Source organism: Salmo salar, chromosome ssa13, assembly GCF_905237065.1.
Source record: "Salmo salar chromosome ssa13, Ssal_v3.1, whole genome shotgun sequence".
Classification (NCBI taxonomy): domain Eukaryota; kingdom Metazoa; phylum Chordata; class Actinopteri; order Salmoniformes; family Salmonidae; genus Salmo; species Salmo salar.
Window position 1 is genome coordinate 83,783,053 of NC_059454.1, and position 26,395 is coordinate 83,809,447.

Below are 26,395 nucleotides of genomic sequence, written 5' to 3' on the forward strand. Positions count from 1 at the left end.
GCTCAGGTTTATATCGTAATTTTGATGTAACATAAAGGGTTTAGGACAGTATTTCTGGCATGTTGTGTGTAGCTACAGCACATTAGACCCCCCCACCACTCTCAATCTCACATAAAGTTTTATTGGTGCTCTTGTGGGGCTAAGTGCCTCTCGCTCAATAAAAGGGCTTTCTAATATCCTTTTATTTTTCAGCTGTCTGTCATTAGCTGTGAGGCTGTGTGGGTAATTGCTTTACATTAGGAACTCAGGGCTGTTGAAGAGGCTCAGTCACCCTAGTAACAACCATGCACTCCATTCACCCCCAGTTCTTACATCACTACCCCCATTAAGCTTCACACATTACCATAACCTGCTCATATTTGACGCAGATTGGCATTTATTAAGATGATTCATGTACTGGAGGCAGCTCTGCAGAGTGATCACTAGCTGGCACAGCCACAAAGTCATACAATCGGTTTTTAACCCTAACCCTAACCTTAACCACACTGCTAACTGTAATTATTTTCTTTCTTTATTTCACCTTTATTTAACCAGGTAGGCAATTTGAGAACAAGTTCTCAATTACAACTGCGACCTGGCCAAGATAAAGCAAAGCAGTGCGACAAAAACAACAACACAGAGTTACACATGGGATTAACAAAAGTACAGTCAATAACACAATAGAAAAATCTAAACACAGTGTGTGCAAATGTAGTAAGGTTAGGGAGGTAATACCTAACCCTAACCTTAAATTAACACCAAAAACATATTTTTGTTTTCATAGATTTTTACAATAAAGCCAATTTTGACTTTGCAGCTGGCCCATCGAGTGGAAACCACTCAGTTCTGCCTCCAGGGCAAAACTCGTGACAATAAACGTCAACCTGCATATTTGACACAGAAATTCTACATTCATTATGGAATCTCACATTTTAGAGCAGCTTTTCTCACTTCCCATCTTGCAGACCTTTAGATGTTGCTGACTGGTTTGTCATTTAATTACCTTCTAACATAGACTGAATCATTTTTCTATGTTTAATGGAAGTGGTTCTCTCGCAATGAGAAGCCCTGCATGCCAATTACTGGTACAAAATGTTTTAGAAAAACCTTTTCAGTGGTCCATCATGGAACTAGATTAGAAACCAAAGAGGGAATATCTTCCCGATGGTGTTCTGGTGTCATGAATCTTTAAAGGCTCTATGAAGAAAAAAATAGACTTGAGGTGTTAACATTTGTTAAAAAATTGTTTTCTTGGTTTTTATAATAATTTGTTCAATTTGTATAACTCATGTTTGGTCATGTCAATAAATTGCCTATTACATGCTCAAGTGAATCTTTTTATTAACTCTCTGCCAGTCAGCTCTCATTCAGGGGTAATTGATTAAGTATAACTATGTACACAATAAAAAAAGCATTCAGATATAATTAGGTTTTTATGCTTGAAGAGAGATTGTGTTTATTTTATTCACAAGTAATAGAATCACACAAGCCTATTGTTACGCTCGTCGTAAGAAGGAGACCAAGGTGCAGCGTGGTTAGATGAACACCAACAAAACAACAAAATACAAAAACTGAACGTAACGTTTTGCAGGCTTCACAGCAGCTATACAAAAACAAGATCCCACAATCACAGGTGGGAAAAAGGGCTGCCTAAGTATGATCCCCAATCAGAGACAACGATAAACAGCTGCCTCTGATTGGGGACCATACTAGGCCAACAAAGAAATAGAAACATAGATATGCCCACCCAAGTCACACCCTGACCTAACAAAATAGAGAATTAAAAAGGCTCTCTAAGGTCAGGGCGTGACACCTATGAAGTTTCCTTTGTCTTATTATCTGTGTCTTATTTCACAATTATGCTAAATGCACATGCTGACGTATTTATAGTTGTTTTCTTTGCTGTGCTTTTCAGTAGGTGCAGCAGCTTTGAACTCTTGACAGGGGACAGGCCTGTTCTGATATCAGGGTCTTGGTTCTTTGCTCTCATTATCATACAAAGGAGATTGCGTTGCATATTATTCCCCCGATGTTCTGTGTTCAGCTTTAGCCTATCAATAACAAAACCTTTTAACTGGAAAGTCATGTGCTATCACTTCATGGCTGTCTAGTTGCTAATATGACAAATGGTTCTTGTGTCAATAGAGATGAATCTTCAATGGATGTTTTCACGGGACCAAATACCATTATTCATGTCACATTAATGTCAAAACATCCTTCTGGATTAATAGAATGTAATACAAATGTAAATCCCTTAATTTAATTAAAACTAAAACAGAAAAAATAAACCATAGGCTACGTATGGTACACTACAGACCAACCTGACAGTGCTATTATATGTTGATAGGCTTGAGCATGTGATAGAATGTTGCTCCATGAAGCCTTGTGTTACCGGAGCTTGCGAAAAGGGAACCCCCACCCCCACTGAGCCAGCCTCTCTGACCCTGGGCTGAAACAATATCTCTCACTCGTTGACACTTAGATCGATATCCCTGTGTGTGAGTGTGAGAGAGAGACTAGGCATTTCATGTTTGCTTCTCTATCTGTTTCTGGAGCCCTGCAGTTTCTCTGGAGCAGGTGGAGATGGCATTGGCGATATTCACAGACACTCACACAAAAATTCAGTTTCCATACCAGTGTGCAGATACTGGATTGCCCAAACCACACACATGCACACACACGCACACATGCACATGTACACACAGGCACACACAACATAATAACCACACATAGTATTGTAATATATATTACATTTACCAGATGCTTTTATCCAAAGCAACTAACAGACATGAATGCCAACATTTTTTACGTGTGGGTGGTCGCGGGAATCATACCCACTATCCTGGCGTTGCAAGATCCATAATTTACCAATTGAGCTACAGAGGACCAGAGAGAAGGGGGTAGGGCAGAGTAGAGAGAGAGTTAGGGAGGAGGAGATTTGAAGAGAGCCTTGAGAGAGAGAGAAAGAGAGAGGGAAAAAGAGAGAGTGAGAAGCCTGGAGCATGTGTAGAAATGGGTAGGCTTGTTTATGTACTGAGACTCTGTCTCCACTGACAACCAGGAGAGTAATAGAGGAAGAGAGCCAAGGAGACTGATAGAGACGAAGGGTTAGTGGCTGAAAGACAGAGAGAGACAAATAGAAAACGAAACATAGAGATAAAGAAAGAGATAAAGAGGGAGAGGAGGGCGCTATAGAAACACAGGTAGGCAGTATGCTACAGGGGGTTCTTATTGCCCTCTTTCGCTTCTTCAGGGGAGGGGGACGGCAGGTGTTCCCGCCGGTGGAGGAGAGAGGGCCATATTCAAACTCCGTACAGGTAAGACTCTGCTCTCCTTTCCCTTATCTTCCTTCTTCTAGCCCCAGGACATACAGTAGTAAAAAGTGTTCCAGCCTCACACTGTCTCCTGCCACGTGTCCAGTAGCTGAAAAAGTGCCCATTGTCAAACCAGTAAAAGTGAAAGTCACCCAGTAAAATACCACTTGAGTAAAAGTCTAAAAGTATTTGGTTTGAAATATACTTAAGTATCAAAAGTACATGCAATTGCTAAAATATACTTAAGTATCAAAAGTAAAAGTAAAAATTATTTCCCTATATTAAGCAAACCTGACAGCACGATTTTCTCCAACACTCAAACATAATTTACAAACGAAGCATTTGTGTTTAGTGAGTCCGCCAGATCAGAGGTTGTACGGATGACCAGGGATGTTCTCTTGATTAGTGCGTGGATTGGGCAATTGTCCCGTCCTGCTAAGCATTCAAAATGTAACAAGTACTTTTGGGTGTCATAGAAAATGTATGGAGTAAAACTTATATTAATTTATTTAGGAATGTAGTGGAGTAAAACAAAAAGTTGTAAAAAATATATTAATAGTAAAGTAAAGTACAGATACCACAAAACAACTACTTAAGTAGTTCTTTCAAGTATTTTTACTTAAGTACTTTTACGCCACTGCATGTGTCTGCACTCTAAAAACTATAGGACTGGCTTATGTGTCTGTGAGATACTGTATGATCGGACACCATAGTGACAGCTGTCAGTCACGTTTCAGCTGAAATCATTTGACATGCAGTAGTGAGCAAGTCACTGAGATGGTTCCCTCATGTTCAGAGTTGGAAGTATTTACATTTTCAATGCTCAGCTGATTTGTAGATGCTTCTGGATTGGCTGCGCTGTTTAGTTGGCTGTGCCGGTTGGTCAAATGGTTCATGCTTTACTGATGGCAACGTGGAGTGTATATGTGTGTATCTGTGTCTTTGTCTGTGTATTTATGTGATGAAAGGGGGAGATAGAGCACGCTAAACACCTGTTAATGTAGCATGAATTATAAGTTAACAGTGGAACATGGACCAACAACACAGACATTGTGGAAACATTGCACAGGACTGACATAATGTTGCATATTTTCACTCACCTGTGATGGAAGCCAGACAGAAGGGGAACATTTATTATTTTGGAATCCCCTGCCAAGTGACCTTCTTTGGCCCTCTCATGCTATTTTCATTGTTGGAGGATTCACAAAAAATTCTCGTTGGACCCTCACACAAATCACAGGCTCCAAAGCTGCAGGAGGACAGGTCCTTGTCTATATATAGGCATGTTCAAGGTTTTTACGTATTTGGCTAAGGTGTATGTGTCTCACTTTTTATTGATCTCTCTAAGGCTTTTAATACAGTTGATCATGCTATACTAAGGCAGAGATTGTCGAGTGTAGGTCTTTCAGAGCATGCAGTTGCATGGTTTGTTAACTATCTGTCTGATAGAACTCAGTGCACTCAATTTGATGGGCTTAGGTCTGTTAAATTGTCTGTCTTTAATGGTGTGCCCCAAGGCTCTGTACTTGGTTCTCTCTTATTCACTATTTATATAAATAATTTAGACAAAAATGTCTAAAATGCGCAACTTCATTTTTATGCTGATGATACTGTTATTTACGGTTGTGCCTCATCTCTTACAAAAGCTTTCCAGAACTTGCAAACTGCTTTTTATACTGTTCAACATACCTTGTGTCAATTGAAGCTTATCCTCAATACTGACAAAACTAAACTAATGGTGTTTTCTAAAGCAAGAAATAGACCTCTGAACCTTTCACCTATTACTACCTGTCAGGGCAAGGAGATTGAGGTTGTAACCTCATATAAATATCTTGGAATTTTGATTGATGATGGTCTCTCTTTTAAAATGCATATTCAAAAACTTACAAAAAAAAGAGAGACAACACAACACTACATTAAGAGAGACCTAAGACAACCACATAGCAAGGCAGCAACACATGACAACACAGCATGGTAGCAACACAACATAACAACAACATGGTAACAACACAACATGGTAGCAGCACAAAACACGGTACAAACATTATTGGGCACAGACAACAGCACAAAGGGCAAGAAGGTAGAGACAACAATACATCACACAAAGCAGCCCCAACTGTCAGTAAGAGTGTCCATGATTGAGTCTTTGAATGATGAGATTGAGATAAAACTGTCCAGTTTGAGTGTTTGATGCAGCTCATCCAATTTCACAGGGTTGGGTTCAGACCCAGGGCCTCAAGCTTAATGATGAGCTTGGAGGGTACTATGGTATTGAATGCTGAGCTATAGTCAATGAACAGCATTCTTACATAGGTATTCCTCTTGTCCAGATGGGATAAGGCAGTGTGCAGTGTGATGGCAATTGCCATCAAGCAAATTGAAGCGGGTTTAGGGTGACAGGTAAGGTGGAGGTGATATGATCCTTAACTAGCCTCTCAAAGCACTTCATCATGACAGAAGTGAGTGCTACGGGGCAATAGTAATTTAATTCAGTTACCGTTGTATTCTTGGGTACAGGAACAATCTTTGAAGCATGTGGGGACATCAGACTGCGATAGGGAGAGATTGAATATGTCTGTAAACACACCATCCAGATGTAAATATATCTGTAAACACACCAGACAGGACGCGGCTAGGGATGCCGTCTGGGCCGGCAGCCTTGCAAGGGTTAACAAGTTTAAATGTCTTACTCACCTCGGCCACGGAGAAGGAGAGCGCACAGTCCTTGGTAGCGGGCTGCGACAGTGGCACTGTGTTATCCTCAAAGGGGCAAAGAAGGTGTTTTTAAATAAATAAAAAAATGCACCTTTATTTAACCAGGTAGGCTAGTTGAGAACAAGTTCTCATTTGCAACTGCGACCTGGCCAAGATAAAGCATAGCAGTTCGACACATACAACACAGAGTTACACATGGAATGAACTAAACATACAGTCAATAATACAGTAGAAAAAAGAAAACAAAAAGTCTATATACAGTGAGTAAAATAAGGTAAAATAAGGGAATTAAGGCAATAAATAGGCCATGGTGGTGAAGTAATTACAATATGGCAATTAAACACTGGAATGGTAGATGTGCAAAAGATGGATGTGCAAGTAGAGATACTGGGGTGCAAAAGGAGCAAAATAAATAAATAAATAAATAAATACAGTATGGGGATGAAGTAGATAGATGGGCTGTATAGAGATGGGCTATGAACAGGTGCAGTGATCTGTGAGCTGCTCTGACAGCTGGTGCTTAAAGCTAGTGAGGGAGATGGGAATCTCCAGCTTCAGTGATTTTTTCAGTTCGTTCCAGTCAGTGGCAGCAGAGAACTGGAAGGAAAGCCGACCAAAGGAGGAATTGGCTTTGGGGGTGACCAGTGAGATATACCTGCTGGATCGCGTGCTACGAGTGGGTGCTGCTATGGTGACCAGCGAGCTGAGATAAGGCGGGGCTTTACCTAGCAGAGACTTATAGATAACCTGTAGCCAGTGGGTTTGGCGACGAGTATGAAGCGAGGGCCAGCCAACGAGAGCGTATAGGTCGCAGTGGTGGGTAGTGTATGGGGCTTTGGTGACAAAACGGATGGCACTGGGATAGACTGCATCCAGTTTGTTGAGTAGAGTGTTGGAGGCTATTTTATAGATGACATCGCCGAAGTCGAGGATCGGTAGGATGGTCAGTTTTACGAGGGTATGTTTGGCAGCATGAGTGAAGGATGCTTTGTTGCGAAATAGGAAGCCGATTCTAGATTTAATTTTGGATTGGAGATGCTTAATGTGAGTCTGCAAGGAGAGTTTACAGTCTAGCCAGACACCTAGGTATTTGTAGTTATCCACGTATTCTAAGTCAGAGCCGTCCAGAGTAGTGATGCTGGATGGGCGGGCAGGTGCGGGCAATGATCGGTTGAATAGCATGCATTTAGTCTAATTTGTGTTTAACCTCTATGGGCTAGGTGGGACGCTTGCGTCCCACCTACTCAACAGCCAGTGTAATCCCGTGGCGCGTTATTCAAATACCTCAAAATGCAAAAACTTCAATTTTTCAAACATATGACTATTTTACACCATTTTAAAGACAAGACTCTCGTTAATCTAACCACACTGTCCGATTTCAAAAATGCTTTACAACGAAAGCAAAACATTAGATTATGTCAGCAGAGTACCCAGCCAGAAATAATCAGACACCCATTTTTCAAGCTAGCATATGTCACATAAACCCAAACCACAGCTAAATGCAGCACTAACCTTTGATGATCTTCATCAGATGACAACCCTAGGACATTATGTTATACAATACATGCATGTTTTGTTCAATCAAGTTCATATTTATATCAAAAACCAGCTTTTTACATTAGCATGTGACTAGCATGTGACTAGCATGTGACTAGCATTCCCACCGAACACTGCCGGGGAATTTACTAAATTACTCACAATAAACGTTCACAAAAAAAACACAACAAATATTTTAAGAATTATAGATACAGAACTCCTCTATGCACTCGATATGTCCGATTTTAAAATAGCTTTTCGGTGAAAGCACATTTTGCAATATTCTCAGTAGATAGCCCGGCATCACAGGGCTAGCTATTTAGACACCCAGCAAGTTTAGCATTCACCAAAGTCAGATTTACTATAAGAAAAATGTTATTACCTTTGCTGTCTTCGTCAGAATGCACTCCCAGGACTTCTACTTCAATAACAAATGTTGGTTTGGTCCCAAATAATCCATTGTTATATCCAAATAGCGGCGTTTTGTTCGTGCGTTCAAGAGCATGGCGCATTTCGTGACAAAAAAATTCTAAATATTCCATTACCGTACTTCGAAGCATGTCAACCGCTGTTTAAAATCAATTTTTATGCCACTTTTCACGTAAAAAAGCGATAATATTCCGACCGGCAAAGCCTGTTTACATTCAACGAGAGAGAAAGTAAAAGCATGCTATCCCCTCATGCACGAGCCTCAGTCTAAAGGCCCTCTGATAGAGCACTTGCCAAATGCGCTAGTGTGTTTCAGCCTGGGCCTTGAATTACGTCATTCAGCTTTTTCCCGGGTTCTGAGAGCCTATGGGAGCCGTAGGAAGTGTCACGTTACAGCAAAGATCCTCAGACTTCAATAAAAAGAGCCAAGATGAACAACAACTTGTCAGACAGGCCACTTCCTGTAAGGAATCTTCTCAGGTTTTTGCCTGCCATATGAGTTCTGTTATACTCACAGACACCATTCAAACAGTTTTAGAAACTTTAGGGTGTTTTCTATCCAAAGCCAATAATTATATGCATATTCTAGTTACTGGGCAGGAGTAGTAACCAGATTAAATCGGGTACGTTTTTTATCCGGCCGTGTAAATACTGCCCCCTATCCCCAACAGGTTAAGAGCAGTTGGAGGCCACGGAAGGAGAGTTGTATGGCATTGAAGCTCGTCTGGAGGTTAATTAACACAGTGTCCAAAGAAGGGCCAGAAGTATACAGAATGGTGTCGTCTGCGTAGAGATTGATCAGAGAATTTAACTTGTCTGGAAGCAAGATGTTGGTGTCCGCGATGTGGCTGGTTTTCCTTTTGTAGTCCATGATTGTCTGTAGACCCTGCCACGTACGTCTCGTGTCTGGGCCGTTGAATTGCGACTCCACTTTGTCTCTATACTGACGTTTTGCCTGTTTGATTGCCTTGCGAAGGGAATGACTACTCTATTTGCATTCTGCCATATTCCCAGTCACCTTGCCATGGTTAAAAGCGGTTTGGCGCAAATGCTGCCATTTGTCCATGGTTTCTGGTTAGGCTAGGTTTTAATAGTCACAGTGGTTACAACATCTCCTATACACTTCCTGATAAACTCAGTCACCGTCTCAGTGTATTCGTGAATATTATTCTCGGGAAGCTACCCAGAACATATCCCAGTCCTCGTGATCAAAACAATCTTGAAGCGTGGATTCCGATTGGTCAGACCAGCGTTGAACAGTCCTTAGCACGGGTACTTCCTGTTTGAGTTTCCTCCTATAGGAAGGGAAGAGCAAAATGGAGTCGTGGTCAGATTTTCCAAAAGAAGGGCGAGGGAGGGCCTTGTACACATCCCAGAAGTTGGAGTAACAGTGGTTGAGTGTTTTAGCAGCGCGAGTACTACAGTCAATATGCTGATAGAATTTAGGCATCCTTTTTCTCAAATTTGCTTTGTTAAAATCCTCAGCTACAATTAAATGCAGCCTCAGGATATATGGTTTCCAGTTTGCATAAAGCCCAGTGAAGTTCCTTGAGGGCCGTCGTGGTATTAGCTTGAGGGGGGATATACACGGCTGTGACTATAATCTAAGAGAATTCTCTTGGGAGATAATACAGTCGGCATTTGATTGTGAGGTATTCTAGGTCAGGTGAACAAAAGGACTTGAGTTCCTGTATGTTATCACAATTACACCATGAATCGTTAATTATGAAACATACACCCCCGCCCTTCTTCTTCCCAGAGAGACGTTTATTCCTGTCGGCGCGATGAACTGAGAATCCAGATGGCTGGACAGACTCCGACAGTATATCCCGAGAGAGCCATGTTTCCGTTAAACAGAGTATGTTACAATCCCTGATGTCTCTCTGGAAAGAAACCCTTGCCCTGAGCTCATCAACTTTATTATCCAGGGACTGAACAGCGAGTAATATACTCGGAAGCGGTGGGTGGTTTGCGCATCTCCATAATCGGGTTAGAAGCCCGCCCCCGAGTACCTCTCATTCGCCGGCGTTGTTTTGGCTCAGTCTCTGGAATCAGTTCAATTGCCCTGGGTGGTGCGAACAAAGGATCCGCTTCAAGAAAGTCATATTCCTGGTCGTAATGCTGGTAGTGCTGGTGAGTTACCGTCACTCTGATATTACAATAGTTCTTCCCGGCTGTATGTAAAAACACATAACATTTTCTGGGCTAAAAATGTTCGAAATAATATATAAAAAACCTAAATACTGCAAAGTATCCTAAGAACTAGAAGTGAGGCAGCCCTCTCTGTCAGCGGCATCTTTAAGTTTTTTTTTTTTAAATTACTCTTCCTACAGGATAGAGCTCATTGTCCAGGAAGAACTGCAGGCTTAGTACAGCAGCAACGACATGAGGGCCACCCCACATTAGACTTGATATTTAAGAGAAAAGTCACTCAAAACATTCCTTTAGTATTTTTTTCATTAGTCTGTTGTTGATACAGTCCCAAAATATGTTGTATGTCAGCAGTCAAGTTTTCAAGTTAAAGGACTTTCAAGAAGCAAAGTGACACCAACCACATCATCAATTGAAATGTGTATTGAGGCAAATGTGTATTGATTCTCTTTTGAAGTCTCTCAGAAAGTCAACAGAGCAATGGATTAATCTTTGTTTGGGAGAGTGTAGAACTCATATCATTGACTTCCCTTCTCCCCACTCAGCTCTGTAACAGCTGTCTATGTCCACAGTAATCCTCCCATGAGTACTCTGACTGACAGTCTCAGTTGGTCTTCCATGCTAACTGACAGACAGGCTGGCAGGCCTGTGTCTTTGCAGGGTGTAATGGCTGCTCAGCCTCAGAGATAATCAGGGATGTTGTTGAGTGTCAAGCCCATAGAACCCCATGTTGAGTCTGCTCATTAGTGATGCCACAGTGGTGCACGACTCTGAACTCTGTGATGCATTTCCTGTCTGTCCACAGCACTTATCAGTGGGGTGTCTCTTAATGTGGGTGATGCTCAGCTCTAACTAACACCCTCCAGAGCCTTGTTTGCAAATGGAGACAGGTCCGATGGAAGGCTGGTGTTGGCAGTTGAGCAGCTTGTCAAAGCACAGTTTGGGTGAGGGCTTCAATCAGTGTTTTTTACTGTCAGTGTCAGCTCTCTGACGCACTCTGTGCGCATGCAATTGTGTAAAAATAGGGAAGGTATTTCTGGGCCACAACTAGCATGCTGCTAATCAATCTGGGGCGATTCATATACAGCTGAATCAGCAGGCCATCCTTCAGACCTTTGGTATTTAGCATCTAACCCACCTGTTGTTTAATGATACCAACAAACAGTGTTTGTCTGACTACAGTGGAGGCTGGGGGCGAGAGGCACTGTGTTTATCTTTCTTCTGTCATCCTATTAAGCCCTTGACAACATTGTTTATATAGATTCAGACTTTCCTGTTTAGATGAAGTTCCTAAATCTGCATAGCTGGAGTATGACTGATTTATATCCATCCGTACTAGGGTACATTCTCTTACGATCTTCTCTCTTATTCACATGGAATTAGGCTGAGAACCACTCAAACAAGCTACTTATACTTTTACTACTATACTATATTTAAGTGATTATGCCAGAGAAGCTGTGTTCGGAGGATATAATGGCACAGGTGTTGTTAGGCCCGAGACAAAGTCGAGTGCCGGCAAATCGTGCATTCGGAAAGTATTCAGACCCCTTGATATTTTCCACATTTTGTTACCTTACAGCCTTATTCTAAAATTGATTAAAAAAATAATAATGTTCATCAAACTACACACAATACCCCATAATGACAAAGCAAAAAAACATTTTTATTTTTATTTTAGCAAATTTATATAAAAAACAACAACTGAAATATCACATTTACATAAGTATTCAGACCCTTTACTCAGTACTTTGTTGAAGCACCTTTGGCAGCGATTACAGCCTAGAGTCTTCTTGGGTATGACCCTACAAGCTTGGCACACCTGTATTTGGGGAGTTTCTCCCATTCTTCTCTGCAGATCCTTTCAAGCTCTGTCGGGTTGGATGGTGTGTGTCACTGCACAGCCATTTTCAGGTCTCTCCAGAGATGTTTGATCGGGTTCAAGTCTGGGCTTTGGCTGGACCACTCAATGACATTCAGAGACTTGTCCTGAAGCCACTCCTATGTTGACTTGGCTGTGTGCTTAGGGTCGTTGTCTTGTTAGAAGGTGAACCTTCGCCCCAGTCTAAGGTCCTCAGCGCTCTGGAGCAGGTTTTCATCAAGGATCTCTCTCTACATTCCTACGTTCAGCTTTCCCTCAATCCTGACTAGTCTCCTAGTCCTTGCTGCTAAAAAACATCCCCACAGCATGATGCTGCCCTCACCATGCTTCACAGTAGGGATGGTGCCAGGTTTCCTCCAGACGTGACACTTGGCATTCAGGCCAAAGTGTTCAATCTTGGTTTCATCAGACCAGAGAATCTTGTTTATGGGCTGAGAGTCCTTTAGGCACCTTTTGGCAAACTCCAAGCTCTACCATAAAGGCCTGATTGGTGGAGTGCTGCAGAGATGGGTGTCCTTCTAGAGGAACTCTGGAGCTCTGTCAGAGTGACCATCGGGTTCTTGGTCACCTCCCTTACCAAGGCCCTTCTCCCCCGATTGCTCTGTTTGGCCGGGCGGCCAGCTCTAGGAAGAGTCTTAGTGGTTCCAAACTTCTTCCATTTAAGAATGATGGAGGCCACTGTGTTCTTGCTGCAGAAATGTTTTGGTACCCTTCCCCAGATCTGTTCCTCGACATAATCCTGTCTCGGAGCTCTACGGACAATTCCATCGACCTCATGGCTTGGTTTTTGCTCTGACATGCACTGTCAACTGTGGGACCTTATATAAACAGGTGTGTGCCTTTCCAAATCATGTCCAATCTACTGAATTTACCACAGGTAGACTCCAATCAATTTGTAGAAACATCTCAAGGATGATCAATGGAAACAGGATGCCCCTGAGTACAATTTCGAGTCTCATAGCAAAGGGTCTGAATACTTACCTATATAAGGTATTTCTGTTTTTTTATACTTAATGCATTTGCCAAAATTTCAAAAACCTGTTTTCACTTTGTCATTATGGGGTATTGTGTGTAGATTGATGTGGAACATTTTTTATTGAATACATTTTAGAATACGGCTGTAATGTAATTTTTTTGGGGGGGGGAAGTCAAGGTGTCTGAATAGTTTCCGAATGCACTATACATTTCTATATGAACCCCTCAGATTGCTCAGTCACAGTGTTTTCAGGCAGTCCTCCAATGGCTTAATGCTGAACCAAAAGGTCTGAACACCCCCTAATACACTGTAACATATTAGCAGCAGATAGCACCATGTGTAATAAACTGATGAAAATAGCAGATTGTGAGTGAGCTACCTGTCATAGGTAAAGGTTGAAAGACAAATGTTTGACTCCAGAGATAAGTGTATCTGCCAAGCAAATGAATACAGGTCAGAGTAATAGTGTTGACACTCCTGTGAGGATGGTGTGGATGTTTTGGCATGTCTGTGTGCCACTGTCATTATCTTGATGTGATGAAAGAGGTCTCTGTATTAAACTAAACATGGAGTTTACAAAAACTTCCCAGGAGATTAAGAAGCTAGTCGCCTACGTAGGCAGATGGTGGTACTGTGAATTTTCCCCTATTTATCTTCCTTATGACGCGTTCAGATATGGGTTTAATGCACTGAAATGACTGTGAAATGATGTTATCATAGCTATGTACGTAATGCTCTCTCTCATTCTTTTTCTCTCTGATCTCTCTGTCTCTCACATGCACGTTCCTTCCCCCAACTTTGTCAATTTTAACAAGCAGGACCCTTCTTTGTCACTCCCTATGTCTGCCCTAGTTTTCTGTCCCAGTCTTGTTTCAGTGTGTCTCATTTATGTATCATAGCCTACATCACACATCCCACATGAACAACTTCCTGACTATTTTCAGTACATTTCTATACACACAGTACCAAACATTAAGCAGATACAGCGAACAAAGGCCCAATGATGCCAAAGCAGGAAGACATGTATGAATCCTATTATATACAATATAACTCTATTCCTCCACCAGAGTGGAGACTAATGGGAGCAAACTTACAAGACACCTCGCTACTGTTTATAGGACAAAGTCTGAACACTGTCTAAAGATAAACACTAATCTGGACTCATTTACTTTGTGTGCGTGGCTGTGTGTGTGCGTGCCTGTGTGTGTGTGTGTGTGTGTGCGTGCCTGTGTGTGTGTGTGTGTGTGTGTGTGTGTGTGTGTGTGTGTGTGTGTATGTGTGGGTGTGTGTGTGAGTGTGTGTGTGTGTGAGTGTGTGTGTGTGTGTGTGTGTGTGTGTGTGTGTGTGTGTGTGTGTGTGTGTGTGTGTGTGTGTGTGTGTGTGTGTGTGTGTGTGTGTGTGTGTGTGTGTGTGTGTGTGTGTATAAAATCAGGAAGGTAATGCTCACTCATTTGTTGCAGTAGGTCTCACCTGCATGGTCTTGTTCAGTAATTTTCTCATCCAACACCTTTACAAGCCAACTCTGGCTTTAGCTGCAGCAGTCAAGAAATATGATCAGGCTTATGTTGAGATTTCCTTTCCCCCATCTTTTTCTTAAAGGATTTGAAGTGTGTTTGCCAGCAATGATACTCTTAGTATTGCTTATGAAATGACAGAGGAGAGACTTTTCAATTCTGCTCAAACTCAGACAAAGACAGATGTCACCTTCAGGCTGGCCTGCCATAGCCCCAGGTCAAAGGTCAAATGTTAATAACCTCAGATGAGGCAGCTCAGGAGTTAAAGCAGCACTATATTGTAAAGCAGATTGGCCTGCCATATAGCGTAGCAGGAATCCTATTGATCCCAGGTGATGTGATTACTTTGTGCTTATATTCTCCATAAGGTTACTGTGAACTTTAGCATAGATCAATTCAACCAGCAGACACATGACTCCACACGCAATGGGTGCTGGGGGTGGTTCAGATGACCTTTGTCTGACTCACCCTGGGTGTGTGCGTGTGCATCTGTGTGTGTGTGTGTGTGTGTTTTCCTCCCTTATTCACAATGTTTAGGAGTGCACAGGTACGTGTTGCTGCCTGTAAAATAACTCCAACGTCAGTAGCATTTGTATCAGAAATTCCTCACACTTGTAAGATAAAGAGGGTAAACACCAGATGCTGCTATGCAAGCATGAACACTATTACTTTCTGTGCTGTTATTTACCTGAGACACCCTATATGACGTACATTCCACAGACACTAGAGGGCGAGGTCATGTTTGCTCTGCTCCTCTGAATGGCTCTTGAGAAAAGTGATAGTGTTGAAAGACGTTGCCAAGCAAGGCACTGCTGAATCAGGTTCAGCAGCATAGCTCAATCAGCATAGCACATTTTATAAAAGGGATGCCATTTTTGTATTTGTATTTGTATTTATTAAGGATCACCATTACAGTAGCTGCTGCCAAGGCAGCTCCTGGGGTCCAGCAACATTAAGGCAGTTATATACAATTTAAAATATTACATGACATTACATTTCATAACACTTTTCACAACACATTAAGTGTGTTCCCTCAGGCCACTGCTCTACTACCACATATCTACAATACAAAATCCATGTGTACGTGTGTGTAGAGTGCGTGTCTTATCATGTGTATGTGTGTCTGAACCTGTGTGTGTCTCTTCACAGTCCCCACTGTTCCATAAGGTGTATTTTTATCGGTTTTTCTAATTTGATTCTACTGCTTGCATCAGTTACCTGATGTGAAATAGAGTTCCATGTAGTCATGGCTCTATGCAGTACTGTGCACCTCCCGTAGTCTGTTCTGGACTTGGGGACTGTGAACGGACCTCTGGTGGCATGTCTTGTGGGGTATGCATGGGTGTCCGAGCTGTGTGCTAGTTGTTTAAAACAGACACCTCGGTGCATTCAGCATGTCAACTCGTCTTACACAAACAAGTAGCGATGAAGTCAATCTCTCCTCCACTTTGAGCCATGAGAGATTGACATGCATATTATAATGTTAGCTCTCCATGTACATTTAAGGGCCAGCTGTGCTGCCCTGTTGTGAGCCAACTGTAATTTTCCTAAGTCCCTCTGTGTGGCACCTGACCACACGACTGAACAGTAGTCCAGGTGCGACAAAACTAGGGCCTGTAGGACCTGCCTTGTTGATAGTGTTGTTAAAAAGGCAGGACAGCGCTTTATTATGGACAGACCTCTCCTGGATCTTAGCTACTGTTGTATCAACATGTTTTGACCATGACAGTTTACAATCCAGGGTTACTGCAGGCAGTTTCGTCACCTCAACTTGCTTAATTTCCAAATGATTTATTACAAGATGTAGTTGAGGTTTAGGGTTTATTGAATTATTTGTCCTAAATACAATGTTTTTAGTTTTTTGATGTTTAACTGAGCACACGCTGGTTTCTGGGATTAAGGAGTATCACTGTGTATGATGAGGTTGTTTCTCCAGACCTGTTTGTAATTTACTCTAAGGCAAGTGAAGGTTGCCTGTGTGACAAGTGTGTGTATGTAAGCATGTGTACATGTGTGCGCGAGCTGATACAAGGCACTATAAAACAGGCACCCTCTCCAGGGCATTCACTGTGCATGTGAACATTAAACTGTTGTCATTGCAAAAAATACAGCTATCAAACAATATTAAAACCAGTTTCCATAATTTAGATAAATTATGAAGGAACACAGGATGTCCTTTGGTAATGCAATGAAAATAACATAGTCTACTTTAATTTACTTTATATTCTGTCTTACAATTTCTGGAGGCTGAGTGTTGGGTTGTCAGTCACAGTTTGACAGTTAGAGAATTGACCCAGCTAATCCTTTGAGATAAGGCCTAATATACTGCATTGATTGATGTAATGGTGAGTGTGTTGTAAGTGTCACTGGTCGGTCTGGCTGTACTCTACAGTGCATGTGTCTCCAGTGAATATGAGCTACTGGAGAGGCAGCTCTGTGTGAGTAACATCCAGAGCCCATTCCTCCTCCTCCTTCTTCTCTGTGTATCTGTGCATCAAAGTCACCACAGTATTAATTATTCTTTCCCCTTATTTTATTTCCCAGTATGCATTGCTCCAACTGGCCTCAGTCACAGACTCCTCTTCCCTGCAGGATGCCATCAGAGAGGCTCTCCAGACTGTCTTTTATGAAGTGGTGTGTATCTACTGTCTCCATCATGATATATGTATATGGTCTGTCTCCATCCTATTCTGCACCATACTGTATTCTCCCTAGGGGGAGGGTAGACAGAGAAACAGGAAACAGAGTGAATGGCACAAAACAGACCAAATAATGTTACAAAAAATTTTTTACAACCATATTTTCTCCCCCCTCTAACAGGCTGCCCCCCCCTCTCTATTATAGGACAGTGTATACGTCTATCTATTAGATGCAGAGACAGGACGCTTGTGGTGTGAAGAACCACCCCATGAGCTACCAAAGGACGGGAGACTCAGGTAATGGGCAGGGCTGATGTGGTGCCCAGCTGACCTGTACTTCAGACCGTGATAATTCAGTCTTCATTTTCCCTCTAGTGACATTGTTTGTAATGTTCCTAAATCAATACAATCTCTGTCTTTCTAAGGGATGTGGTTGTCCAGCAGAGGAGAGTACAGTGTGAAGGACTTCCTTCCTCAGAACTGCAGGAGCAACAGAGAGAGAGACTAACAGAGCCACTGCAGCAGGACAAACGAGGTGTGTGTTTGTGTATCTGGCTGTGTTGCAGGGTAAGCAACAGCAACTACACTCTAAAAGATTCGAGAGAGTTCAAAACAGTCCACAGTCCTCCTCCTGGCTAATACTTTCCTCCTCTCTACCCAATCCTTTTTCCCATCCATCCATCTTCTGCACCTCCACCACAGTGTTGATCATTCCAATCCTGGACCAGGGTGTAACTAACGCCCTCCTCTTGGTGAGCATGCTCCTCATCATTTACATTTAGCGACTAGGGTTAAGTGCCTTGCTCAAGGGCACATAGATAGATTTTTCACCTAGTCGGCTCAGGGATTCGAACCAGCAACCTTTCTGTTACTGGCCTAACGCTATTAACTGCTAGGCTACCTGCTGCCCTCATAACCCTCTCACCTCTCTGCCTTACATTATCAAAGATATCACTTTAATATGACTGAATGTTACACGGTGTCTTCTCTATTCTGAAAGGTTTGCTGTACACAGCCCACTAAAGCTCAGGAACAAAGCCTTGATGTCCTGGAGAGACATGTGAGTCTGAAGTGTCCTTCTCCAGACCCACCAGTCCTTTAATAGGATCACATTCTGAGACAGCAGGCCTACTGCTGGTACAACTCTGATTTTCCTCACAGGTCACCGTAGCCTGTAAGAGAGTCCAGGCCCTGCAGGGTCAAAGGCTCACCCAGGGGTTAGCGGTCAACAGGAAATCATATCTATCCCTGACCAGGATGACAACACCTGATGTGGACTACAGTGTACTGGACCATCAGATCCTGAGGCTTTGTGGTATGATAGTGCGATGGGGCCAGCACGTGTATTCTGCCGTCTATAGACACATCATTGTCGAGTCTATCGGATAATAGTAGGTAAGAATATATTACTATGTGTAATGACTTTGTCGATTCTTTCACTGTCTACTATAGGAGAGTTGTATGACCTGGATGCTGCCACCCTCCAACTAAAAGTAATCCGTTATGTGAGTCCAGAACCAGAAATAAACTGATTTATAAAAGCTGGTTGATCATTTGATTGATACACAGAGTGACTGTTTGACTGAATCGGTTGTATTGTTGTTGTCACAGCTGGAGGAGCAGACTCATTCATTGTGCTGTTGTTTACTTCTGGTATCAGAGGATAACCAACAGCTGTTCTGTCAGGTACACATGTACACACACAATATTCAATATTCTGAAATGTAGCAAAAGTGCAAAAAATTCAAACAAAAACAAGTTTGTTAGATGTCTTTGTTATTCCTCAGGTAGTTGGAGACAAGGTTCTGAAGGCGGAGATCAGTTTCCCTGTAAGTTATACAACACAGCCCTTCTATCCCTATGACATTACCACCTGTGCCCCTGACCCTCACTCTGTCTGCCTGACCCTCACTCTGTCTGCCTGACCCTCACTTTGTCTGTCTGACCCTCACCCTGTCTGTCTGACCGTCACTCTGTCTGTCTGACCCTCACTCTGTCTGTCTGACCCTCACTCTGTCTGCCTGACCCTCACTCTGTCTGCCTGACCCTCACTCTGTCTGTCTGTCTGGGGTCCAGCTGACATTTGGCAACCTTGGTCAGGCTGTGGAGAAGAGGAAGAGCATCTACCTGCAAGACGTCACTCAAGTAAGAACCCTGAAATGTCCCCTGATCAGTATTGTAGTGTTAACAGTAGTACGTTTGGATATGTTTGATGGTCCTGTCCTCTACATCTCTGCCCCTTTTCCCTCTTCTCTGGGCTGATACTGTAGGAAGAACACCAGCAGCTGAACAGCACTCTGGGATTTGAAGTTCTCTCCATGCTGTGTGTTCCTGTTGAGTGTCGGGCCACCACCAAGGTTGTGGCTCTTGCCTGTGCCTTCAACAAAAAAGGAGCAGACAGGTATAGAGCTGTGTGTGTTAGCATAAGCATGCAAACTTCTGTCTGAGTGTATGCGTGTGTGCATGCATAGCTGCATAGGTTTGTGTCTTACTGTAAAATGTGTGTGTGCTTGTCATTCTCCAGACACACAGAGGTGGATGAACACATAGTGCAGCACTGTTTCTGCTACACTTCCTCAGTACTGACCAGCACACTGGCCTTCCAAAAGGAACAGAGACTCAAGTATGAATGCCAGGTAAGGAGACACTACCTGACTGCTCCCCTCATGAAAAAGTACCACTGAATTACTACTCATCACTACTACACAAGATCTGCACAAAATGTACTGTTTTACTACTTGATTGCTATTGAGATGTGTAGTAAACCAGTAGTGATTTATGTAGGAAATTGGGACATTTCACTACCGGTGAACACTACATTATTCCTTCCCAAATCACTACATAATTCCCCATTAATGACTATGTAACTACTGAACTTTTGGGTATTTGGAATTTTATTGGGATCCCCATTAGCTGTTGTGAAAGCAGCAGCTACTTTTCCTGGAGTTCACAGAAAATATGGAACATGACATAATACAGAACATTAATAAACAAGAGCAGCTCAAGGACAGAACTACATGAATTTTAAAACGATACACATAGCCTACATATCAATACATACACAAAACATATCTAGGTCAAATAGGGGAGAGGCATTGTGTCGTGAGATGTTGCTTCATCAGTTTAAAATCAGGTTTGCTGTTCATTTTGAGCAATATGAGATAAAAGGAAGTTCCATGCAATAATGGTACGCTTTCTTGAATTTGTTCCGGATTTGGGGACTGTGAAAATACCACTGGTGGCATGTCTGGTGGGGTAAGTGTGTGTCAGAGCTGTGTGTAAGTTGACTATGCAAACAATTTGGACTTTAACACGTTTATTATAAAAAGAAGTGATGCAGTCAGTCTCTCCTAAACTCTTAGCCAAGAAAGACTGGCATGCATAGTATTTACAGTACCAGTCAAAAGTTTGGACACACCTACTCATTCAAGGGTTTTCCTTTATTTTTACTATTTTCTACATTGTAGAATAATAGTGGAGATATCAAAACTATGAAATAACACATAGTAGTAACCAAAAAAAGTGCTAAACATAATCAAAATATATTTTCTATTTGAGATTCTTCAAAGTAGCCACCCGTTGCCTCAATGACAGCTTTGCACACACTTGGCATTCTCTCAACCAGCTTTATGAAGTAGTCACCTGGAATGCATTTCAATTAACAGGTGTGCCTTGTTAAAAGTGAATTTGTGGAATTTCTTTCCTTCTTAATGTGTTTGAGACAATCAGTTATGTTGTGACAAGGTAGGGATGGTATACAGAAGATAGCCCTATTACGGTCCATATTATGGCAAGAACAGCACAAATAAGCAAAGATAAATTACAGTCATGAAGGTCAGTCAATCCAGAAAATTTCAAGAACTAAAGAAAGTTTATTCAAGTACAGTAGCAAAAAACATCAAACACTATGATGAAACTGGCTCTCATGAGGACTGCCACAGGAAAGGAAGACCCAGAGTTACCTCTGCTGCAGAGGATAAGTTCATTAGAGTTACCCGCCTCAGAAATTGCAGCCCAAATAAATGCTTCACAGAGTTCAAGTAACAGACATCTCAAGATCAACTGTTCAGAGGAGACTGCGTGAATCAGGCCTTCATTGTCGAATTGCTGAAAAGAAACCACTACTAAAGGACACCAATAAGAAGAAGAGACTTGCTTAGGCCAAGAACATCAAGTAGTAAAAATCTACCTGATTACTACTGGAAACACTACTGTTTCCTACTGAAAAGTACACAACTCTACTTGTGTATCTTGAGTAGTGCATAAACTACACATTCACTTCACAATCCCTACAAGTCTCTACATAGTCACTACTGCGCGACAAGGTTTTATGTAGTAATTCAGTAGTACTTTGAGGGACTGACCACCCAATTTACTGAGCCTTGCTCGGAGTAACTGCCCTTTGTCCATCACGATCCCTAACTTGGTGAGAATCTTTAGCTAGCCCACAAATACACTTCTAGTCTTCTCAACTGTTTCCTGTGTCTCAGTTGGTAGAGCATGGTGTTTGCAACGCCAGCATGGTGTTTGCAACGCCAGGGTTGTGGGTTTGATTCCCACGGGGGGCCAGTACGAAGAAAAAAAAAGACTGCGTGAAGTCGCTCTGGATAAGAGCGTCTGCAAAATGTATTCTGTATTCTGTCTGTGTTCATATAGGCACTGCTTCAGGTCGCCAAAAACCTTTTCACACACCTGGGTAAGTATCATACTTTACCTATTATCCTTGTTTTAGTGGTACAGTGGGGCATCATTTTTTGCTGTTATAACAACATTTATATATCTCGGTCTCCAGATGATGTATCAGTCCTGCTAAAAGAGATCATTGCAGAAGCACGGAGTCTCACCAGTGCAGAAATGTAAGTACTGTATTACCATAAGGCTATCACAAGCATTGTAACAAAAGCCTAAAGCTGTGTTCGAATACTCATACTAACCGCACTATTTGTGACATGAATTGAGTATATAGTATGCTTATAGGTCATAGTATGGATATAGTTAGTATGCCAAAGTTCCCGGATGTCGTACTAAATTCACCAAAATACGAAGTATACATGCACTGGACACTATTTCCGTGCTTTAGGGTCAATAATACAATTCTTCAGAAAATGGGCGTGGCTTCACAACGTTTTCAGATTTGAAGAAAATGGCGGAAAATATGCAGCCGAAGCAAAGAAGTCGGACAGAGCGGATACAAATTCATTGCTTTAACTAATTATGACAGATGTTAAGAAAATGTTGAGCAATGTAATAAAGTAATGATTTTTCAAACAAGTTACATTACACGTTATGTTGGCTGACAATTTGTTAGCTATGCTATCCTTACCAACCGCATAGCATTATAGCAGAATGTACCGGTATGTTAGCCAGTTACCTAACATTAGTTGGCTACTAATACATCGAACTTGCCAGGCAGTATATTAAATATATGCTATCTAACTAACCACTCAATGTTTATTGACTTGATTATTTACATCATTTTTAGCTAAGTGGTAGAGTCATTGTGCGTTTCAATGGACAGTGTTAATTCTGGCTATCTACTCAGATTTCAGAGCACTCTCCCGCAGAATAAGTGATGAATTTACGAACGCTCAACTCCCGTTGAATATGGCCGGTGTCAGTAAACATTGGCAAAAAAAGCGTAATTAAGGCAGTCATTGTAAATAAGAATTTAAAGATATATATATATATATATATATATATATATATATATATATATTTATATTGTTGCCAGCAGTATAGTTACAGTCACCAACGCTCTGGATAACATGAAAACAGCTTAACCAGCTGTGCGAGGGTGAGTAAAATGGTCAGAGTGAGGTGTTCTCATTTGTGTCTGGAAGTAGTTAGCCAACGTTAGCCAGTTAGCTTGGGTGCTTGACTGCCATTGAACGCTACAAAAGCGAAACGCTCTGAATTTACGAATGGACAATCTGACAACACTCTAGACTTACGAACGCCTAGAGCGCACTCTGGCACTCCAGATTGAATTTACACACACAACCAAAATCATAAAATGTTTAGTTAGTAATTTGTTATGCTAACAAGCTAGCAGCAGGTTGCATAGCAACAGCATCAACTTCTGGTAGACAGGCGAAGCTCTAGTACGCTCAACTAAAACGATACCGTTCGCTTACAGTATACTAAAATGATCTAATAGTATATAGTACAGTCGTTCCAAAAGTTTTGAGAATTACACAAATATACATTTTCACAAAGTCTGCTGCCTCAGTTTGTATGATGGCAATTTGCATATACTCCAGAATGTTATGAAGAGTGATCAGATGAATTGCAATTAATTGCAAAGTCCCTCTTTGCCATGCAAATGAACTGAATTCCCCAAAAACATTTCCACTGCATTTCAGCCCTGCCACAAAAGGACCAGCTGACATCATGTCAGTGATTCTCTCGTTAACACAGGTGTGAGTGTTGACGAGGACAAGGCTGGAGATCACTCTGTCATGCTGATTGAGTTCAAATAACAGACTAGAAGCTTCAAAAGGAGGGTGGTGCATGGAATCATTGTTCTTCCTCTGTCAGCCATGGTTACCTGCAAGGAAACACATGCCGTCGTCATTTCTTTGCACAAAAAGGGCTTCACAGGCAAGGATATTGCTGCCAGTAAGATTGCACCTAAATCAACCATTTATCGGATCATCAAGAAGTTCAAGGAGAGTGGTTCAATTGTTGTGAAGAAGGCTTCAGGGTGCCCAAGAAAGTCCAGCAAGTGCCAGGACCGTCTCCTAAAGTTGATTCAGCTGCGGGATCGGGGCACCACCAGTACAGAGCTTGCTCAGGAATGACAGCAGGCAGGTGTGAGTGCATCTGCATGCACAGTGAGGCGAAGACTTTTGGAGGATGGCCTGGTGTCAAGAAGGGCAGCAAAGAAGCCACTTCTCTCCAGGAAAAACATCAGGGACAGACTGATATTCTGCAAAAGGTGTTTGGGGCATTGTTTGGGGCATCCAGAAAAAATCTTGTCCGGAGAAGACAAGGTGAGCGCTACCATCAGTCCTGTGTCATGCCAACAGTAAAGCATCCTGAGACCATTCATGTGTGGGTTGCTTCTCAGCCAAGGGAGTGGGCTCACTCACAATTTTGCCTAAGAACACAGCCACGAATAAAGAATGGTACCAACACATCCTCCGAGAGCAACTTCTCCCAACCATCCAGGAACAGTTTGGTGATTAACAATGCCTTTTCCGGCATGATGGAGCACCTTGCCATAAGGCAAAAGTGATAACTAAGTGGCTCGGGGAACAAAACATAGATATTTTGGGTCCATGGCCAGGAAACTCCCCAGACCTTAATCCCATTGAAAACTTGTGGTCATTCCTCAAGAGGCGGGTGGACAAACAAAAACCCACAAATTCTGACAAACTCCAAGCATTGATTATGCAAGAATGGGCTGCCATCAGTCAGGATGTGGCCCAGAAGTTAATTGACAGCATGCCAGGGCAGATTGCAGAGGTCTTGAAAAATAAGGGTCAACACTGCAAATATTGACTCTTTGCATCAACTTCATGTAATTGTCAATACAAGCCTTTGACACTTATGAACTGCTTGTAATTATACTTCAGTATTCCATAGTAACATCTGACAAAAATATCTGAAGACATTGAAGCAGCAAACTTTGTGGAAATTAATATTTGTGTCATTCTCCAAACTTTTGGCCACGACTGTATATATACTCAATTAGTATGTAGTATACAGTATGTTAGTATGGGTATTCGAGCACAGCCTTAGTATCACTGATTAATATGACCCATCTTTCTCTCCTCCAGTTGTTCTGTGTTCCTGTTGGACAGTGTCAGTCATGAGCTGGTTGCCAAGGTGTTTGATGGAGGAGTGGTTATCAATGAGGAAGTGGGTCTTTATCCTAAACTCACTCACATCAAAGCCCTAATCAACAGACTTTAAGTTTAGTATAAGATAACATTTTATTGTAAATGGATGTTATTTTCATAGTATAATTGCCTTTTTCTTCTCTCTCAGACAGAGCTGCGTATCCCTGCTGACCAGGGCATAGCAGGCCATGTGGCCACCACAGGGAAGATCCTCAACATCACAGATGCCTACTCCCACCCTCTCTTCTACCGCGCCGTGGACGACAGCACAGGTTTCAGGACACGCAACATCCTCTGCTTCCCCATAAAGGACGAACATGGAGGTCTGTCTCTGTCTCTCTTTGTCTTTCTCTCTCCATTTCCCCCTCTCCCTATTTCTGATCTATATCTATACACATACATCTATCATCTTTCTCTTGCTCCCTCTCTCTCACTTTCTCTGTGGGTTCAGAAGTGATTGGGGTGGCTGAGCTGGTCAACAAGACTAATGGACCATGGTTCACCCGCCTGGATGAGGACTTGGCCACAGCCTTCTCCATATACTGTGGCATCAGCATCGCTCATGTGAGTGCACAGGCATCCCCTTTGCATATCCTATAGACCTTATAACTGATTATTACCTGATTTTTTTTCTATAGAGTAAGGATATTGATAGATTGTTGATGACACCTTAGTGTTAATCAATGTTGTCATCATGATGAATGACTCCTGTGCTGTCTGTTCCTCCCCCAGTCCCTCCTGTATAAGAGGGTCGACGAAGCCCAGTTTAGGAGTCAGCTGGCCAATGAGATGATGAAGTACCACATGATGGTAAAGCATCCAATAAGAGCTCTTCTTCAACCTATTCAACTAATCTCTTCAACCTATGAATGCAGATCCAGTCAGTTTGTTATATTTGGCAGTTAATGTCCTGACCTTTGACCCTGTCTGTCAGGTGTCAGAGGAGGAAGTGACCCGGCTACTGACTGTGGGAATCCAGCCTGTAGGGGAAATCTACCCCAGCTTCTCCAGCTTCACCTACACACCTCGCTCCCTGTCAGACGACAGCACACCCACGGTGAGACAATCAACACACATTCTTGGAGAAATACACTGGTAGTATAATTTCTTTTTTTCTCATGTCTCTCAATCACGCCTCCTGTTTTCAGGCCATTATCAGCATGTTTGAGGACATGGGCTTCATAAACACCTACAAGATCAACATGCACACGCTGGCCAGGTTTTGTCTGATGGTGAAGAGAGGCTACAGGGATCCTCCATATCACAACTGGATGCACGCATTCTCAGTCTCTCATTTTTGCTACCTCCTCTGCAAGAACCTGGAGCTCTCCAACTACCTAGAGTATGAACACACAGAGATAAGCATTTACAAACTTTGCTACAGCAAAGTGAAACACACTTATGAACACCTCAACTCAC

At 42.2% G+C, this 26,395-nt stretch overlaps 1 protein-coding gene across 3 annotated transcripts in view; it reads left to right on the forward strand.

Moving 5' to 3' along the window:
• The first annotated feature begins 2,716 nt into the window (after positions 1-2,716).
• Positions 2,717-26,395, forward strand: part of LOC106567843 (cGMP-dependent 3',5'-cyclic phosphodiesterase) — a 29,414-nt gene continuing 5,735 nt past the window's right edge. The window contains exons 1-21 of one of the 3 annotated variants that reach the window (XM_014137643.2): positions 2,719-3,296; positions 17,038-17,127; positions 17,338-17,429; positions 17,558-17,667; positions 17,835-17,884; positions 18,133-18,192; positions 18,294-18,447; positions 18,585-18,637; positions 18,744-18,818; positions 18,920-18,961; positions 19,209-19,277; positions 19,403-19,533; positions 19,657-19,768; positions 21,789-21,828; positions 21,925-21,988; positions 24,914-24,995; positions 25,125-25,299; positions 25,428-25,540; positions 25,709-25,786; positions 25,911-26,033; positions 26,125-26,318. In XM_014137643.2, the coding sequence (XP_013993118.2) occupies positions 3,192-3,296; positions 17,038-17,127; positions 17,338-17,429; positions 17,558-17,667; positions 17,835-17,884; positions 18,133-18,192; positions 18,294-18,447; positions 18,585-18,637; positions 18,744-18,818; positions 18,920-18,961; positions 19,209-19,277; positions 19,403-19,533; positions 19,657-19,768; positions 21,789-21,828; positions 21,925-21,988; positions 24,914-24,995; positions 25,125-25,299; positions 25,428-25,540; positions 25,709-25,786; positions 25,911-26,033; positions 26,125-26,318 (2,012 nt within the window). In that variant the 5' untranslated portion in view covers positions 2,719-3,191. Of the gene's footprint in view, positions 3,297-17,037; positions 17,128-17,337; positions 17,430-17,557; positions 17,700-17,834; positions 17,885-18,132; positions 18,193-18,293; positions 18,448-18,584; positions 18,638-18,743; positions 18,819-18,919; positions 18,962-19,208; positions 19,278-19,402; positions 19,534-19,656; positions 19,769-21,788; positions 21,989-24,913; positions 24,996-25,124; positions 25,300-25,427; positions 25,541-25,708; positions 25,787-25,910; positions 26,034-26,124; positions 26,319-26,395 lie in introns of those variants that run through there. The other 2 variants (XM_014137642.2, XM_045692278.1) reach the window with 2 other exon arrangements.